Here is a 20,790-nt window from a genome sequence, read left to right on the forward strand (position 1 = left end):
GTTCCTCTTGAGAAAATGCAGCCTTTGCTCTTTTTTTCATGCCAATCATTACTAGCACAACTGCGGCAACATAAGCTCTTAATGCTCATCATGGGTCTCTGGGAATTCGTGTGTATATCTGACCCAGCAGACAAAGTTGACAGGGCCAATAATCGGTTTAATATGCACAGCCAGAAGCGTAAAGATGCGTGTGGAAAATAAATGAGCCAGAATAAACTATTAGGTGTGACCTTCTCAGACTCTGAGTTTCCACCTGTGCACTGGTACTGCAAAACATCACATTGTTGACCTTATTCATTCATCATTTTCATTTACTCAAATGAATTAATAATATATCGACCAGAGCTCACCAATTCCAGCCCTCGGGGTCTGGTGTCCTGCTTATGTCTCCCTGGTGCTACATTCTCAATTCAAATGATCAGATAAACAGCAAGGTGTACAGAAGCTGATCATTTGAGTCAGGCATGTTGCAGCAGTGAGACATGGAAAACATGCTGTACACCGGACCCAGAGGACCAGAATCGGTGAACCCTGATAAGACTGTCCGTCTGTCCGTCCGTCCGTCCGTCCATCCATCCGTCCGTCCATCCATCCATCCATCCATTTACTAAACCTTTTTTCCTCCCAAGGGTCGCGGGCGAGCTGGAGCCTATCCCAGCTGACTTCTGGCAGTAGGAGGGGGACAACCTGAACTGGTTGCCAGCCATTCACACTCACTCACACCTACTGGCAAATACGATTGCTCAATCAGCCTACCATGCATTTCTTTGGAATGAAGAAACCAGAGCACTGAAGGAAACCCACACAGGCATGGGGAGAACATATAGGAAGCTGGAGCCAAAGAACGTAACAATGACGAGAGAGAGAACTTGGCATGTGTAATGGCGAACTTGCCCAACTGTCACATATAGAAGATGAGGATTTTGACGGATTTGTGTATGAATATGGATTAACAATAATGTAAGTACAGTACAGTTCACGATTAAATAGTAGAATAAAGTACAACCAAACTCACTGTCTTGCTCCCATTACGTTTTTCTTGTTCACCATAAGTCATGGCATGCATGCACCCTATAATGCGGTGTACCCTATGCGTGGATTAAGTACAAAATAGCCCCCACAAATTGAGTCTGCACCTCTTAGCCCGAAGCCTTATGGTGCGGAAAATACAATACTCGGAAACAACCTCAAAGAGATAATGTACAAAGTTGTTCCAAATACAAGATTTTGATTTTATAGACTTGGATCTCCCAGTAAGACTGGTATGTAATTATTCTCCTTATAGAAAAGTACAACTTAGTAGACGTGACTCGCGTTTAACAGAGCTGCTGAGCCTATTCACATTTGTGAACACAGGCCTTTAAAGCTTAAGTTGGCTGAATAAACTTTCCCACCCTATACTAGTCTCTGAGTGTGCATGTGCGCTCATCTCCTTTACACAGCAAAGGGCCCCTCTTCTTCACAATGGTGTTTAGAAGAGCTAGGCCTATTTTATACTATTTGGAGGGGTTTTCTTGGTCAGGATTAACCGTATTAATAAATAACATTATAGGCAACTTTAAAGATCAAAATCATGCGGTAGTCTTTGTGGGTGTGTATGTGTGTGCGTGCATGTATGTGTGTGATGGATTTATTGTTACTTGCACTGTTAAACATTCTGCAGAAAATAAAACCCTGCAATAGTACTCAATCGCTGCGATTGTTCTAAAAACTGAAAACTTGACAAACCCGAGATTATGACTTTTTATTTTATTCAACTTTGCATTTACGTTTGACGTGCTGCATAATTTCCATTTGGGAAGGAAATTCACCTTTTTCCCTGTTTGACTAAAAGTAACAAAATCTTTTGGTCCAATCTTAGGAAGAGGTAACCTGATCGGGTTTACAAACCGAGATGTTTGAGTTAGAAAAGAGGGGTCCAGGGGTCTTATTCAAAATTTTAAAAACATGATTAAGGACATATTCAGGTTTCTGTGCGCATTTACAGGGATTTAATAAAAATGAATACTGCCAATATTTTGATTTTAAAAGGGTTATTGACTGAATGTAAACATTATCATTGTTCTTCAACTGCCCTAGGCGATCCATGTCCTGTTAATATGCTATGACATTATTTCAAAATAATAATTCCCTTTTAGCAAGGGATTTGGCACCATCGTCTCGCACCTTATGGTATTGCCGAGTGAGTTTTTTTGCGAATTTTAGTTCCAATAGACAAAATTACAAATAGGTGTGGGCATGAATGGCAGACAGCCAATAGGCGCAGATACCGTTGATGTCTACAGTGAAGTCTGTGGATAACAGATGGCAGGTGACTAAGCAGTTCTTCCATGATTTACAATTTAAGGTAGCTCTACTCATGACAGGATCAACCAATGAACTTGCATGAGAAAGTGACCCTGTGACAATCAAACAGTGAGAAACAAATGAGAAGGTAACATGGACAATTTAATTCCATCACTCAGATAAACATACTGGATTATTAAATTAATAAATCGATGACAGTGCAATTCAAAGTATTATGGCAAAGGAATATTTATTTTATACTATTGCAGAGAACTGTGGCCAGAGTTTGATACTACTCAACACACACTGAGCGAAAGTGTGTCACGTAAAGGGTCACACTACTCAATGTAGTCCCCTGCCCCGGGGTTGCCTTTGTTACATTGATTCACCCCCACCAAACAAAACCACTCCAGAGCATTTCCAAACACACGTTCCAGCAAAGTCTGTGACGTGTACAGTATTGGACATTGGCTAGTATGACCTGACCCCATCAATGACATGTTTTTATTTTAGAGCAGTTACAATGGACGCTTGTTCGAAAACACGTGACCAATCACATTCATTATTCTGTGTAACACAGAAAGCAAAGGGTTGGGAGGGTTAGGGTTAGCATTACAAACAAACAGAAAAACAAAACATCTATATTTATTTGGTCTTTTCTGTCTTATGGCTGTTTAATATGCATGGTTTCGGAATGCTAGGGGGAGCCTGAATACCCACGATTCAAATCCAAAGCAATAAATGTGAAGGAGACATGGTACCCACTTGTGGACCTTGCTGCAAATATAACTATAACTATAAGCATTGTTCTCTTTACACCTAGAGGCATTACATTATTACAATGTCAAGAATAGAATGTCAGATTATCTGTCAGAAATATGAAACTGCTTGTTTAGTAAATTGTGCATAGCCACACCATTAAGAAGACTACATTGCACAAACGAAACAGATCTACAATAAAAACAAAAAGATATAATTAGAATACACATCTACCCAAAAGGGTATCGTCTGTGTAATATCTTAATTACGGTGACTATTGCTTACAATTAATTACTATATGTAGCACTGTACTAAATCGCAGGGACTGTTTTCTTATTTTTGCATATTTTTAGCTACATGAGAGTGCATAATGAGCTAACAGTCTCATTTTGATCAAGAAAGTATTGTGATGAAATTTTCTGTAGGCATGACAATAGAATCGACGTGATTTTGTGGTAATAACAATCAATGTGTAGATTTGCTCGAGAAAGGTGTGAAGAGCAGGACTGTGCAATAACATCCTGCTCTTCACACCTTTTGAATTTGTCTACACTGTTTTTGCCATTATTCACATGTCCTGAGTGTTGTTAGTCACCTATATGTTGAACAGAGGGTGTGTTTTACCGAAGTCAAATTCCTTGTTTGGCACGCTCAAACATGGCGAATAAAAACTCTTGAATCTTGAATCTTGAATCTTGAATTGAATGTGAAGATGATCTTAAGAAAAACCCCTATGAACACTAACATGTCCGGTTTGATGTCCCGAAAAATTATAGGCATGCCATTTGAAACAAATGTTTATCATGGAATACCTCTCAGTAAAGATCATTCTGCCCAGTTTATATGGTGATATTCAGAAATTCAAAAAATAGAGACACATCAGATGACGTAGTGTTGTCCAAATACAAACTACTCAACCACAATATCAAACACATTGTCAATCCACTAAGATTTGGATTGTTGCAATCAAAACAGAGCCTTATATTTGGTGTCAAGCACAATGCGTGAAACTACTCACTGGGTGTCATTAGATCATTCAGTTGTAGCCAATGATGTGTTTTGAGAGCTGGAATGGCGCTTTGGAGGAAAATTCACGGTCTAGACGAGAGTAATATTTGGTAAAGCATGAGGTCAACTACAAATCGTGACATCACAGCTTTGGGTGAGGGGCTGAATCACACATTCACAAAATAGTGCGGAAGGCGTGGGAGATAAGGAAGTATGCAGTGTGCACGGCTGTATACACGACGATCGCGTGATTACATTGGAAATTGTTCATTTGGACGTGGAGCAGAAGTAGGCGAAAACTGAATGTCATTTGAGCATCAGTCACAGGCCCGCAGGCGTGCCACCGTGAGAGCAATGAAGCCTCTCCGATGTTGACACCTCGTTCACTCTCATAGCCACGCTGAACCTCCTAACACAAAATAGCGAGTCGGTTATCAGACGACTTCATTTTAAATACCACAGTGGAAGTTTCCCCCCTTCATTTGAGAAGGAAAAAAATCGCGTGGCCTCCATCACTCATCCGTGCACTTGCTGCGCTCTCTTCACCCCACCCATCTCACATCAGCTACGATGCCGCTGGAAGCTAACGGAAATTCCGTGTGTGGGAATAATAAAAGAGAGCCGTCTCACTCTCGTCTATCAGCCAGGAACGCCCAACGACCCACGAGTGTCTGTAAGCACTAAATAATACCTACTATGTGTAAGCACTAAATAAAACCGAGAATGATGCACCGTGTGAGCAGGAAGTGAGGCGGAAAAATGAGCTTCTCGCTCACTCTCCAGCCATCATCAGTACACAGATCACATCACCAGCGAAACCACGCTCATCTTCGAGAGACGCTTCATCCGTAGCAAGGCGGCCACATACCTGCAAATCTCATGTCCGTCCAACGATACAGGAAGGCGGGCGGACAGTAGTGCGGTCTGCGACGCCGTTCCGACCTCTTCTCCGCCTTTTAGCACGTCTTGAGACGAGACTGATGCTCTATATTTTTTTGCCCCAGTGCCTCCCCAGCTCTAATCCACCCCACACAAAGAGCAGAAAATGGCTGCAAGTGCAGTTTCTTAAAGGGACAGTCTCACTGGCGTCGACATGATCAGGATGACAATGAGTCAAACGTGATCGGCTTTCCTCGATGGTTCGTGTCCACAGCAAACATCCATCATCTGTATGCTAACCGCATCCTCAACATTAGCCGATGTTTTAATATAAGTGCATTAAATAATATTTAATATCATTTTTGATATTGCTCTAGATATTGTAAGTCTACGTGTTGAACTACAAATTACACTAATGTGACATTTAAAATATCCTTGAATCCCGTGATTTGTTAGAAGTTAATTGAGGAGAGATAATAGGAGTTACTTGTATTTAAAGTGTCCTCAATGAAGTAGAAGTTAGACCGAAATGTTTAAAAGTAGATTTAGTTGGGTTTCTTTTCAACTATCTTGTACACTACCAGTAACTTTTGAAACATTAAAAAAATATTTCTCTGTACACAAACGAGAGTAACTTACTTAGCGCTCGTACTGAGAAGAAAATACACTGCTGTTATTAAGAGCAAAAGTTGGCTCAAATTTTATGCCATCAAAACAATGTGTAGCCTTTGCTTTGCTGTTGGTTACTGCTGTGAACTGACTAACTGAAAATGCAAAATTAGCTAATAATAACGTTTTTCTCTCTAACCAAGTATTTTGACTTTGTTAGGTTGCTTTTCCCCACCCGCTGCGAATGACCCACAGTACTCTTCTTTTGGTATACTTGCATACTTGGGTTCTTATTTAACTGAGAGAAGCCAAATAATAGGGACACCTCATGTGTAATGCAGTCCAGTCTATACTCTTGTACTGTACTGATACACACTTATAGTGATGTTTTACCTCTTTGACAACATAGGCCAAAGGCGGGGACCTTGGCGGTCCCATCTCCGACTACAAAAGCTGGCTCTCGGGACATGGAATGTCACCTCTCTAGCAGGAAAGGAGCCCGAGCTGGTGTGGGAGGCAGAAAAGTTCTGACTAGACATAGTCGGACTTGCCTCCACACACAGTTTGGGTTCTGGTACAAGCCCTCTTGAGAGGGGCTGGACTCTCTTCCACTCTGGAGTTGCCCACGGTGAGAGGCGCCGAGCAGGTGTGGATATACTAATTGGCCCCACGGCTGGGCGCCTGCACATTGGGGTTCACCCCAGTGAACAAGAGCCTTCGGGTGAAGGGGACGGGTCCTGACCGTTGTTTGTGTCTATGCACCAAACGGCAGCTCATAGTACCCACTTTTTTGGAGTCCATGGAAGACGTGCTGGAGAGCGCTCCTTCTGGGGACTTCATCGTTCTGCTGGGTAACTTCAATGCTCTCGTGGGCAATGACAGTGAGACCTGGAAAGGCGTGATTGGGAGGAACACCCGCCCCCGATCAGAACCCGAGCGGTGTTCTAATACTGGACTTCTGTGCTCGACATGGATTGTCAATAATGAACACCATGTTCAACACAAGTGTGTGCACCTGACACCCTAGTCCGATGATCAACTTTGTAGTCATGTCATCAGATTTGCAGCCGCATGTTTTGGACACTCAGGTGAAGAGAGGGGCGGAGCTGTCAACTGATCACCACCTGGTGGTGGGTTGGCTCCGGTGGTGGAGGAAAATGCCGGTCCGACCTGGCAGACCCAAACGTACTGTGAGGGCCTGCTGGCAATGTCTGGTAGAATCCCCTGTCAGAAAGAGCTTCAACTCCCACGTCTGACAGAGCTTTTCCCTCATCCCAGGGGAGGCAGGGGACATTGAATTTGAGTGGACCATGTTCCATGCCTCCATTGATAAGACAGCCGACTGGAGCTGTGGCCATATGGTGGTCGGTGCCTGTCGTGGCGGCAACCCCCAAACCCGCTGTTTTTTTTTCAATTCCTTGTTTTGATAGCATCACAGGTCCCTCATTTATACTTGTTCTGAGATGCGGCTCAGCGCAAGTCGTTTTGGTGCAAGCTCTTTAAATACAAATGAGCTACTTCACACCCCAGTCCCTCCATGACACAAGATGGGCACCTCTCTTTCCAGTCGGACATACGTATTTGAAGTTTTTTAGCGGAGGTAGAGTTTACTTGCACCGTAAACTTTTTGATTGATTAAAAGATGTCAACAGCAGAAGACTTGTCCATACCATACATAACACGTAACAACATAAATCCCGTCCCAATATTTATGCACACGTCTTGTAAACAAGCACTGCAGTCAAGTTAACCAGTGAGCTAATGCTCGCGTTAGCGAGAAGGTAACGAATCAATTCAACACATTATTGTGTTCCCCAAGACTAATAGAGGACCTTCGATGCAATCCATCTGATACAACTACCGTATTTTCCGGACTATAAGGCGCACCTAAAAACCTAAAATTTTCTCAAAAGCCGACAGTGCGCCTTATAGTCCAGTGCGCCTTATATATGGATCAATTGATGAATTTGTTGATCCATACTGGTTGTACACAGTGCTCTGCCAAAATGTTTCAGTATGTTTTAGTACGACTAGTAAATTACAAGGTCGCATCGCTTCCCAACATTACGGCAACTGTAGTCAGGGGGCGTCACCGAATAGCTGTTGTACCCGCGAGGCTATTTCATTTCAAAATAGGCTGCTCCGTTAATGTTTCGAGTAAATTTACGGATTGATATGGAAGGGAAACATAGGTAAGCAGTACCAATGTGTTAGATCGAACTTTAGTCAGTTCCGATCATTTTATAGGAGATCGTTTGAGAAACGCGATTGTTTACACTTTGCTGAGGCTCATGGGAGATTGCGAGCTGAGGCTCGTGGGACTTTGCGGATGGCTAATGCTATAACGATAGCTGCTATACGTACCAGGCTATTTCATGTCAAAATAGGCTGCTCTGTTAATGTTTCGAGTAAATCTACGGATCGATATGGAAGGGAAACATAGGTAAGTAGTACCAATGCGTTAGATCGAACTTTAGTCAGTTCCGATCATTTTATAGGAGATCGTTTGAGAAACGCGATTGTTTACAGAGGGCTCGTTGGTTGTTGGCTAGTGGATCATACCGCAACCCTAGTCAACCTCAGTTTGTTGCAGTATAGCTTCTATTTTATGCGCCTTATAATCCGGTGCGCCTTATATATGGACAAAGTTTTAAAATGGGCCGTTCATTGAAGGTGCGCCTTATAATCCGGTGCGCCTTTTAGTGCGGAAAATACGGTAATTAAAATACACCCACAAGAAGCGAAAACAGAGCGCACAGCTCTAAAATCAGCAGAAAGACTAACGTAATGCTATGAAAACGAGGGCATCATAGAATAATATGAAAGTGAAATACAGTTTATTATTTTTGTGTCATCTCAAGCTTACCGCTTTACTGTGTCCGTCGTTTCCATGAATTGAAGGAACTGAACCATCAATGAAACGAAGTCTTACCTTCTCTATACTGACGAAATATTTCTGAAACACTCGTTGTTGAACAAGCAGAATTTTGCCCACAGATGTGGGAACACTGCTTGGAAAATGAAATTTGACCAGGCATTTCTTTGAGGTTCTGATGCTAGGGGACGGTGCAATGAGTTGTGTGGCTTGATGCATCCAACAACGGAACATTTTGATCTCTCCACTTCGGCATTCTTGAGTTGTTTGGACTACTCTCATAGTAGTAATAAAAATGGTGGATTTGCAAAACCGTTTGGCCACCCCCATTCCCTTTTTTTGGTAGTCTCTCCCCAAAGGATGTGACGTAATAGATAAAAATATGTAATAGAAAATGGAGAAAACTGAGTAAAAAATAGCTCCCAAACAGATCATAAAAGTATCTCTGCAACACCTGGAGGGATAGATTACACTTTTCTACAATCTTGGAGACTCCCAGTGCATAATAAAATGAATATAAAAGCAAAAATGTAGATTTTCCATGATATGTTTGTGCTGTTGTGAAATGCGCAATATAAACAAAGTTGCATTGCATTGTATTGTATTGTATTGTAAACGGGACAGTGATTTTAAAATGGACCAGCAGATTGGTGCTGAAGTTAGATCCATCTGTTTTCATTTTAGGCCGCTGGTTTAGGTAAAACCTCTCATTTCTAAACAGCTCTTTGAAACATCAAGCCTCTCCAGTTGATCCAAAATGCTGTTGTTCACCTCTTGACTGAAATTTGTAAGAGGGAGCAGATAACTCTTCTCTGATGTCCCTTCACTTGCTCCCTGTGCATTTTGGATTTCTTTATAAGATTCTGTTATTTGTTTTCAAACCTTTAAATGGTTTCACTCCACCTGACCTCTCTGAGCTCTTGCACCCATATGCACTTGCCTTAGGTCAACGAACCAAATGCTATAAGAGATACAGAGGAGTCAACGAAGGCTTTACCCTTTTCTGTTTCCAGTCACACACTTTGGAAGGACCTCTCGCTAAATGTTAGTTAAGACCCCTCAATGGCCAACTTAAAAACTCTTTCATTTATATTCTTTGGCTTCTGACTCAGCTTGGGACTTGGTTTTAGTGTGTTTGTGTTTTTTTACTATCTTCATTATTTATTGATTGGTTTACATGTGTTTGTTGTATGACTTCATTGCGCTCCATGTACAGCACTTTGTATGCAGCAGTGGTTAAATACAGTTGAGTTACTGTCATTTTGTTTTGTGATACTGAACATATTTAAGGGCAAACATAAGATTATATCATTTTGAATATATAACAGTATCTATGTAAATACAGTGCATGTGACTTACAGGGAAACAAAACAGTTAAAGTGCAAACGGGGTGGCTAAGGCACATGTGGGGAGCATCAGTTTATAGTACAATATATGTATAAAACATGTCAAACTTTAGCCAATAATCCAAAAATAAATAGAATAAATATAGTTTTCTTTAACGTCCGGCATCCGCAATTCAAATCTTGTGGTTCAACATTGTGAAAGTTGGGAAAGCTCTTGCAACAGCAGTGCAAAGGACGGACGATCCACTGGTTTCTAAGAATAAAAGCACGGATGGATATTTACTAAACAGATTTGAGTGTTTTGCAGAAATATACATCAAATTCTTTCTCCCACCTCTTTCCAGCACCACTCCATAAGCAAATATACATCCTCTGGTGCCAGTCGTGGTTTAAGCAGCCTCATGCCAGCATTCAGGAAGTCTACTACCTGACCATTGGATTGGTTCTCATAGGGAAGGCGGCCTTCTGTGTAGACTTCCCACATGAGAACACCTGAAAGTGTAAACAGATTTCTTTTTGAATCAAAGACGTGTGGTGAGGTTCATGACTTCTCCTGAAGTTGGATATGAAAATATGAACCCAAAACAGATTAGCCAATCTTCATTGAAAACATACAGTATGTGTCAAATAAGGTCATAATAGAATTCTTGAATGATTTCATGGTTTGGTTATTTTTCAATTAATTTAACACCGTTCATGTCACACGCCTTGCCACCGGTCACTCTGCCGGTAACCTCCCACCACACTGTCAGTCGCAACCACGCCCACTCATCACTCCAATCACCTGCACTTGCTCATCAGATGACTGATATTTAAACACCACACACCAATCACTTCCCTGTCAGTTCATCCCCGTATGTTACCCGTTCGTTCCTGTGCTCCGTTACCTGGTCTGATTCCCAGTTGCCGACCTTGCTTTGTGTGCTGACCGACTACTCCCGAACGCCTGCCCCGAAAGAACATACGATTGCCAACCACGTCTCAGCCTCGCCCAAGGAGCTCCTCAAGCTCGATCATCCCCGATTACTCAATAAAAAGTGCGTAGCATTTGGTTGCATCGCTCGTCTGTCTGTGATACTTCATGTGATCACAAGAAAACCAAATAAATTTAATATAAGGTCAACTTCAATGGTGTTGATTTTACACATTTTTTTTTATATAGGAAAAAATATTTGCTAGTCTTCTACTTAATGTTATGAAAGCTCTGATTATAGAATTACCTGCTATGATAACTGTAGTATGTCTGCTGTTTCTACCAAACCAATCGGTGCCAAAATCGGTAAAGAATTTGACCTGTTATGATGAAGGTCAAGCGCTCGCTGGGGGTTCCTGGTTCAAGATGGCAGCTGGGTCTGCATGTCCATAACCAGCTGAGGCTTGCTTTTGTAGTTATGTATATCTTTGGGTTTATTCTACGTTTTGCGACAATGGAGCGCAGCACTGCCACTTGGTGGAAGCGGCCCAGTACTTTTTGGGCTCCAGCATGCACTTTGAGTAGAGTGACTTAATATGTCATACACATTCATCAAATATATTAGACAGACTGTTGAACGTCAGCATGTGCAGTATTTGTTCATTGGCGATAAAAAGACAAACAGCAACGTCTCTTGCATAATGCTTCACTCCCTGTCCATGGATTTGAACAGCAAAAAAGCACATTCAGCACATTAAGCATTGATAATTATTAGGATTGGAAAAAAAAATCAGTGTAAAGCAGGGACCGAGAACTAAAATGAAACATCATTTAAGTCTTTTTTTTTCACTTGCAGAAAATGGCCAGCAGGGGTCCGAAGTGGGGTCGGCAGTGCCCCGCCTGCCTACTCTGACCGCACTACACAGTTTTGAAGAAGTTAATAGAAGTTCATATTACTTGGAAAACATTGTGAAACTAAGGTCTGAAACACTGAGTAAACTCTCCATTTAAAATCGGATATATTAGCTTCCCTACTTTTACACTAAGATAAAAAACACATGTTAATATAACAATACAAAGTCAAAGAATTCCTGAAGAGTTGAATCATACCAAAGGACCAGACATCGGATTTGCTGCTGAACTTGCAGTATTTGACAACTTCTGGTGCTGACCACTTGATGGGAAACTTGGAGCAGAAAGAACTTGTGTACTGGTCATCAAGAACATATCTACAACATACAAAGCAGGAATCACCCGTCATGGTTAAAACATAGCAGCACTGTTTTCTAAATCTAAAAATGTGCCCATTCTCATGTACAATAAAATAAATACGAGGTGTCTTAAATTGATGACTCGCTCACATTCAACCCACAAATAGAAAATCTTGTGAAGAAGCTGAGACTAAAACTGTTTTTTTTTTTCTCCTCCAAACAAGCTGCATTTTTCTTTTTATGTAAAGAAGCATCTTGTTGCTGTAACATCTATATCTGTGTTGGATGATGGCGAGAGGCCAGTACACTTCTATTTAGGGCAATATTGAGATTACTACCTTCATAAATTTGTGCCTTAGCTAGTCTGAAAAATCATTTTTTCACTGCTTATGCACACAATATGTTACAAATAGGCTGGAAGGTAGCTTAGTTACTTTAAACATGTTTATATCCAAACAGAGTTGCTGAGACAAATTCATAATCTGTTTGTAAACTTCTGTAATTTATGTTTATTGCTTGAAAAGGAGGTTTTTAATCACATTGAGATATGTCCTGGTTAAATAACGGTTCTAAAGAATTTGCCATCAGACAACTTGTGACATACCTGGTCATGCCAAAATCTGACAATTTAACTAGGTTGTTCTTTGAAACTAGGCAGTTCCTTGCAGCCTAAAGTTGAAAAGGCAACAAATGAGTAAAATTCAACATGCATCACTATAACATTGATTTATTTTAATGATATTTACCAGGTCTCTGTGGATGAAGTTAGACATCTCCAGATAGGTCATCCCTTCAGTGACATCCAGGCACATCCCCAACATTGTCTCCTGAGACAAACACCCTTTTTTGGCTCGCAGGTAGTCTGATAGACAGCCATTCTCCATGAACTCCAACACCAAACACATTGGAGAACGCTGGGTGCAAACACCATAGAGCTGAACTAGCTTTGAGTGGTATAATCTCCTAATGGAACATACACATTTGCACATTGCCTCAGTTGATCATGACCAAAGCTAATAATGAATCAAGTCGTGCACTTACATCATGACTCTTGCCTCTTCTTTAAATTCCTCATCTGACATGTAATCTTCTCTTATTATTTTCAGGGCCACCTTCTTGTCCCTCCATTGTCCAGACAACACCATCCCAAACTGTCCACTTCCTAACTCTTGACCAAAGGTAATTTCTTCGTGGTCCACCTCCCACTCATCTGTTGAGCAGCAGGTGCAATGTATAGATGGATACAATGTAAAGCACATTCAAATATTGCTAAATTAGAAGAGTGTTCCCGAAGCAATTTGCTCATTAGATGTAATATTGAAAAAGAAAATGACCAGTTCAAACTTTGCCCTCACCTCTTTCAACCATTCTTACAAATCAAAGCCACATTGCTTTTTGCAGCAGAAAAAAGTGCTGCTAAAAAAATATCTACTAATCTAAATTTTTACTTAAAATGTGTCAGCCATGTCAAACCAAATAAAAAATACAGGGTTCTTCATGCTTCTACTATGCATAGGGCTGCTTTGTATGTTTTTGTTTTAATAGACAACTTTGGACAATAAACCTATTTATATATAGCACAAGTGGGAATTGATTTAAAACAAGCCCCATCACTTTGCAGAGACTTCAGTCAAACTCAGTCAATGGCCTTTTTGACAGCACATGCAGTGTCACACTTAGAACCATTGTTCTCTTTATCCCATACAAACAATTCACACCAGTAGGTACGGCTGCATAATTCAACAACATCCAGTAGATAGATACATAGACAGATATGTATATATCCCTGAGGGGAAATTCAGTAAATGATCGCTATCAAACATCCTGCCTTACAAAGACAAAGTGCTTAGTTCAGTTGACTCGATTACAAGGCAATTAATCTAATACAACACTGTGGTTGTCATGTGCCGTGGAGAATTTACCGTATTTTCCGGACTATAATTCGCATTTTTTTTAATAGTTTGGCCGTGGGTGCGATTTATACTCTAAAGCGACTTATGTGTGAAATTATTAACAAAGTATATCATTTCACATGTTATTTTCACACTAAACCGCAAGAGGCCGTAAAATAATTGGAACTGCAACTGACGATGAGTCTGACGTAAGCTACGTAGAAGAGGAAACGCCGCATCTTCTACTTCCGGAGTTAGCGGAGTTGTTTAAAAGTGACACAGTGGATGAAGATTTCATTGGATTTCGTGATTTGGAGTGACACGGATGGTTTGGTAAACTTGTTAGCATGTTATTTTTGCTATAGTTATTTGAATAACTCTTAATAGTATGCTATGTTAACATGCCAGGCACATTCTCAGTTCATTGTTTGTGTCATGTAACGTTAGCAATTATTCAGCCTGTTGTTGCCTCGATTATATTTTTATTTTAAATTGCCTTTCAAGATGATATGTCTGTTCTTGGTGTTAGATTATATCAAATTAATTACCCCCAAAAATGTGACTTGTACTCCAGTGCAACATATATATGTCTTTTTCCTCTTTATTAAGCATTTTATGGCTGGTGCGACTTGTACTCCGGAGCGACTTATAGTCTGTAAAATAAGGTACTAATATTGTCCTGCATTGTACCTTTGAATGGAGCAGCAATTTCCTGGGAGCAGCCACCTGTTTGAGTGACCGGATGTCTGAGACGTGTGATCAGACCTGCCAAGTACAAACATATGCATGTACGCGTGCGCATACACACACGCACAAACACACACACGAACACGCACACACATACACACACGCACACACAGTTACCCATTTCTACAGAGGACACTATGTCCGCACGTAGTGGCTCAGAAAAATGATTTGCTGGTGGAAGGCATTCCCCTTTTTGCATAATTGTTCATTTCATCAATTCATGTTAAGGCAGTCGCATGTGAGAAAAAAAAAACTGCCGCAAACTTACCTGCAGCATTGTGTTGGTGGTAATGGATCAGCTCTGGAATGGTGCGAAACAGATATTTCTCTGCCAAGTAAAAAGAAGACTCTCCTGTGTCTGTCCGCCTGATTTGGTAATGTTTAACACATGGTTGTTTCTCCCCATTAGATCTGCAGGTGATATGTTAAAGAGAGCCATTGCATTTAGGCAAACAGTATTACAGTGCACAGATATCATAATGATGCTTATACTGTTTACAGTGAAGGTGAAATTACCCCAGTGCTTTGGTGAATACTGACACAGTGTAGAAACCTGTCTGTCTCGAGTTTCGAACCATGAATGCACCTTCTTTTCCCTAGTTACCACACAAGAAAACATTAACCACACAAGAAAACATTAACATGATATAATTCAGGTCTATCCAGTACTTATAACACATATAATTATTGTGAGTTGGCATTGTTATGTCACACCTACTTTTGCTTCACAGTCAGTCTGAACTGAACCAGCAATTAATAAATGATAAACACATAGTAATGCTTGCAAAACTCCAAGGCAGGAAGTTCAGCACTGTGGTTGTGAATGTGTCAATGCACTGCAGCGTCATGTTGCAGGTTCATTTTGCACATGCAAAACTTGTTGAGAGTGTCAAATCATCTAACTTCAGTTTACAGCAGTAACCTAATAACAATTTAAATAGTTATGTGCAGTGATGTCAATAATGCATATATGTATTGTATGTGTGTTTCCATATGGCCATGTTTTTTGGGTAACAAATAATTTAACAGGTCACTATTTCCAGACCAAGTCATCAGATCAAAGTACAGTAATACTTATCCAATAACTGTGCATTACTATTTTTGTAATTTTCCTTGGCAAAACGTCACAGAATTTGTTTTGTGAAACAAAGGGAAGAGAGACGACTCCTCTCATTTCTGCATTTGCAACTTATTGGGTTCCTCAGTCCTCTTTAACAGGCTAATACGTCTTTATGTGAAGTGAAATTAAGAGGCTTTTTTTTTTAAATAAAAACAACTATTTAAGTAAAGAAAAGTTTAAAGGGTATTTCACTTGCATTGTGCTTTTCCCCCCTGTTAAGGCCCTCAAAGCGCTTCACACGGTCATTTGCTGTACCTACTGATAACGCAGAATCTGACGCAACTTGGGGTATTTTCCTCAAGGATACTATGACATACTGACAATGGTATCAAACACCCAATTTCTGGATTGGGAGAGGAGCGCTCGACGAATGAACCACTCAGTGCTTATTCAAAAGAGCTATTTTTTTGTGGTGAACGCGTTTGCATAACAAAAGGCAGGTTTATTAATTATTTTAATTTAGTTTTTATTCTAAAATATTTGGGAACAACTGACTTCGGAATTAAAAATTACTGTTCAAAATGCACTTCCAATAAAATACTGAAAAGACCAGTTGTCTATTTTTATGTTGAAATGGTGTTGTCAGCAGAAGCTGGATGTAACTACAAAAGTAAGCTAATATAGTTACTTTTAAAATCAAGCACTCAGTAAATTAACAAGGTAATTATGGTAACAAACAATGGCTGCACATGAGCAGAAATCTATCCCTGCTGACTGGGCGAGAGGTGGGGTACTCAATCGCACACATTTGCAAACAGATTATTTATATTTACATTCATAATGATGTGACACTTTGGAATCTATAACTAATATAACAATTATATTTTATTGAGTTAGGAGAAAGCTGAATAACTGGAGAAAACCACACGCATGCACAGAGACATCATGCAAACGCCACACAGACCCAGAATATTTCAACTCTGAGGCAGGCGTGTTCACCATTCCCGTATCAATAAATGCTTCTGCTTTTACCTCTTTGATCAACACGTCTTCTGCTTCCCTTCTGGCAATGTTCTTATTATACCATCTTTGAGAGTACACAGATGAAGAAAAACAAGTTTTAACAGTGCAGAAATACACATGCCTGCACAATTGATATAAACAAACGCAGGTACTAACATGCAACACTTGCAGTGGATTTAATAATAACTTACTCAAATCTTTCAAAGTCATTCCCTGATTTTTCAGCTATGTGTGTCCTTGGCACAAACCCGTCGTTCCTGTGATGATAAGGAGGGAAAACGAAGGTCGGTTTTGCAGGTGAAATTACTTAATTGCACGATGGGCTCAACGGCGCAATGATATTGAGAATAGTTTACCCCTTTTCATCTCGAACAATCCACCAGAGAGGGTGGGAGCTGGTTATCAGTGTGTATTCCTTGTCTTTCTGAAGTGCCAACTCTCTGTCTCCAAATGGTGTGTAGTTCTGCAATGCAATAACCACCATATCCACTGTGTCACGCATTTCAACCTAAGAAAGAAAAATTGTCAATGTTATTTTGAGTTTCATTTAGGTACTGTGTGCCCAATTACAAAAACAAAATTGAGGTACACGAAATTTAGTGAGGAATACATTACCGAATACTGATCAATGATAATCAATGAACAATACAAAAATAAAACAAAGGATAAATATGAAACTTTGGGGGCTGTCATTCTTTTTGCATCGTTCAGTCACATCAAAAACAGCATCTATTATTTCATTTGTAAGAAACGGATACCTCTGAATCTGGGATTTCGGGTAATGGTTTTTTAGAACCTGTGGAAAAATCCAAAACATGACATTTTCTTGTTATATAACAATTTGTGAAATGTTTAACAAACACCAGATAAACAAATGTAGTCCATTTGGCTCATTGTTTATGAATTAAATGTTTAAACATTCACAACATTCAGATTGCTAAAAGGTTTTGGCAAAACTTCATGGAAGATTTGTCAATAATATTAGAATAGCCACAGATTAGCCCGTAACTCCAGTAAAACAGAAAAGGGTCATACAAACCGTAAGCCATTGGATCATAGACTTGACAGCCGATTGACAGTTTCTCTGACTGTTGGCAGCATTTCCATTTTCCATCGATCCAAAATTGGGGGTGGTATTTTTCAACCAAATTGTTATTCTTTGTCTCTATGTCAGCAACCAACAAAATAGATGAAATCAGGTCAAGATGATTTGTATTGTCTAAAAGCCTGATTTAGAAGCCTGGTTCACCTTCTTTAAGAGCATGCACCCACTTCAGGCGACAATCATTGTCTGGTGCAAAAATGTAGAGATAATGGTTGTCATGAAATACCTGCGTTTGAGAATGGGATGTAATCCATTGGTTTAAAGTCATTTTGCTGTTTAAGTCATGATTTGACAAATGCAAAGCATACCTGGAAGGGGTACTTGTAGTCACATGGAATGGGGAGATCGGTAAAGACTATGTCCACACACTTAATGCTGCATAACTTGATGCAACCTTTCAGTATGGGTTTTCGCTGGAACGAAAAATAACTTCAATCTCTATGCAATCAAAACACAATCGGAATTGCAGTTGATTGTCTGGAGGGGACCCTGAGCTTGGAATGATTCAACTGATAAGAGGTAACATTTAAAACAAATAATTACTCCAAAAAATACTTACCCCAGTACGACACTCAGAATACTTTAATTCCTGTGTGTCCAGCACAAAAAATCTCTCTTTGTAGTTGGATGGAGATGTTTTTTTCTTTTGCTGCGATTTTTTGATCATCGTACCATCGAGTATCACTCGAGAGAACATGGTAACATCAACAACAATCTTAAAAACACTGAGAGAGACTCTGTCAGGAAAAAAAATAAATACCACAAAGTTTCCGGGTGTTGAGTTTAGTAGACCACATCCTGACTCCAAGAGATGCAGACTGCACATACCCACATGGACTTCAACTGCATGAAATTATCATTTAGTACACTTTAGGCTATTCACATTTTCCATAACTGAGTTCTCTCAAAAGGATATATTGTAAAAAAATAAATAAAAACACGTTTTGACATTTTTCTACTGTAGTTACGTTTATTTTCACTCCTAAGAATTATCGCAGGAAGATACGGCGCACTTAAAAGCTTTTAATTTTCTCAACAACCGAAGGTGTCACATGCCTGAGTCACCTGCCACTCAGCCGCTTCTTTTCCTTGACGTCAATCGGTTATAACAATGCCTACACAATCAAGTCAATCACCGGCACCTATTCCTGCTTAGTATACGGCCTACTTAAACTCCGGACTGTCATTTTCACGCTGTCAGTTCGTCTTCTTGGCCTGCGATGCCCCTCGTGTGCATCAGCCGATTGATACTCGTTTCTAACCATGTCCATGATGTATCACAATGGTGTGTTATCACTGTTCACTTCACTGTTCACTCGCTGCTAGAAATAAAGATGGCAGATTAGCAACAGAGTTTGACTACACCCATTACTTTGTTTGGCAATGCAGCTGCAAAGACTGTGACGTAATTGTTCAAAATACGTAATAGGGAATGGATAAAATTGAATGGATTAAAAAATATCCCCCAAACGGATTATAAAAGTATCTCTGCAGCACCTGGAGGGATTAGATTAATTTTTTCTACATTCTTGGAGACTCAAAGTGCACAATAAAATGTATATAAAAGCTAAAAAAGTGATATATCTCCTTTAAGCAAGATTTCATTAAAGTAATTATTACTGTAGGCGACGCTTTTAAAACAGAAGGAAAATCCTTACACGGAACTGGAAATGGTTTGGTTTTCATAAAGTCTTTATATTCATAAAGATTATCTTTATCATTAAAAAGGTCGGCAATAAGACTTATGACTCTTTCTCTTAATATAAACTTTTTTTTTAGCAGTTAGAATATTACAATCATTCCAAATGATATCTTTGTGAGGTGAAAAACTATGCACGTAACATAACTTCCAGGAGAGTAAAGCCTGTTCAATCTGTTAAATCATGCAGCTAACATTTGTTTAATTCTTCAACAGCTAGGAAGTGAGTGTAAAACGCCCATGACAGGGAAAAGTAAAAAAGTTCTTTTTTTTGGTAGGCATTAGTCATTTAAAAAGAGGTCATATCTGCAGTAATTTAAGTGAGTATTTTACGTATTTCTATTTCTGTTTATTCTCAGAGTTTCTGAGGGTCATCGTGGAGACCCTTCTGGCAATCCCTGGGCTGAGGAGCCTCAACTCTCGAGGGGACAGTTGTCCATGACTGATCTGGAGACCTTTGACATGATGTCCAAGGAAATAAATGACAAACAGGATGCAAGACTGAATGACAGAATGATTAAGCTTGGAGTCGGTTTGTCAAAATTTTGGATGTTGTGGTCATTGACATCTTACAAATGGAACCTGTAGGGTTCCGTTTGGTTTAATTGCTGTACTATCGAAGTTATTGACTTTTCAGTTATTTTTGCTTGATTTACGAGAAAAAAATTCCTCAATTCAATTTTGTCCCAAAGCAATTCCACTCTTCTGTTCATAATTTGTTATATAACGATTGCAAAGCAGTCTCGTGTTGGGAGGGGCTGATTTGAAGACATGCATGTTTCCAAGAAGACCATGGAGAGGTATGAATAGTTTGACATCTGTACTGTAGCTTAGAAAAGACAACAGTGAAGGCTTACGATGTGTTGGCGTAATACTGCTCTCAATGTTGACATTTTTTTCTGTTGTAGACGCTACACCCTACAGTTGTCAAACTCAAGGCCCGGGGGCCAGATATGGCCCGCCACATCATTTTATGTGGCCCGCGAAGACAAATTGTGCATCAAATTCGTGTGTCATTACTAGAATTGCAAATTGTCTTCACTTTTAATAATATCTTCTTTTTTTTAATATTTGATGAGTTTTTACTCGTCTGATTTGAAAATGAGTTATTTGTCAGTTTGTTTTGTAGCTTTTACTGTATATAATATGAGATGCTCATACATTTATTTGGGTTGACAGTCATAATGGCCCTCCGAAAGAAGCTATGACTACAATGTGGCCCGCGGAAAAAAAAGAGTTTGACACCCCTGCTCTACACCAATGACAACGTTCAATATATACGTGGTGGTGTGACTCGTGCAAAGAGGGCCCTCAAGAACACTGCTCTGTTAGCGCTGGTAAATGGAAAAAAAAAAGTTCTGCTCGTTCCTGTTCGAAA

General features: G+C 39.9%; 2 protein-coding genes across 5 annotated transcripts in view; both read right to left on the reverse strand.

Annotated features, from left to right (window-relative positions):
- cyfip2 (cytoplasmic FMR1 interacting protein 2) overlaps positions 1–5,087 on the reverse strand; it is a 28,286-nt gene extending 23,199 nt beyond the window's left edge. For 2 of the 3 annotated variants that reach the window (XM_037261579.1, XM_037261580.1), the window contains exon 1: positions 4,922–5,087. The gene's annotated coding sequence lies outside the window, so the exon portion shown is untranslated. The remainder of the gene's footprint in view (positions 1–4,921) is intronic. The other variant, XM_037261578.1, reaches the window with a different exon arrangement.
- A 4,570-nt stretch (positions 5,088–9,657) lies between these two features.
- itk (IL2 inducible T cell kinase) lies at positions 9,658–18,886 on the reverse strand. Of its 2 annotated transcripts, XM_037262364.1 has the most exons (17): positions 18,273–18,881; positions 18,022–18,126; positions 17,858–17,939; positions 17,648–17,773; positions 17,367–17,404; positions 16,965–17,116; positions 16,800–16,865; positions 16,618–16,672; positions 15,042–15,121; positions 14,794–14,936; positions 14,469–14,543; positions 12,928–13,096; positions 12,633–12,849; positions 12,491–12,555; positions 11,786–11,904; positions 10,097–10,254; positions 9,658–10,015 (listed from the first exon to the last, which is right to left on the reverse strand). In XM_037262364.1, the coding sequence occupies exons 1-17, from the start codon at positions 18,537–18,539 to the stop codon at positions 9,950–9,952; spliced, it is 1,983 nt and encodes a 660-aa protein (XP_037118259.1). In that variant the 5' UTR covers positions 18,540–18,881; the 3' UTR covers positions 9,658–9,949. The 2 variants fall into 2 exon arrangements, with proteins under 2 accessions (XP_037118259.1, XP_037118260.1); XM_037262365.1 differs by lacking the exons at positions 9,658–10,015; positions 10,097–10,254 and adding an exon at positions 11,380–11,674 and having other exon boundaries at positions 11,731–11,904; positions 18,273–18,886.
- Positions 18,887–20,790: the final 1,904 nt, after the last annotated feature.

Source organism: Syngnathus acus, chromosome 10 (genome assembly GCF_901709675.1).
Source record: "Syngnathus acus chromosome 10, fSynAcu1.2, whole genome shotgun sequence".
NCBI classification, from domain to species: Eukaryota; Metazoa; Chordata; class Actinopteri; order Syngnathiformes; family Syngnathidae; genus Syngnathus; species Syngnathus acus.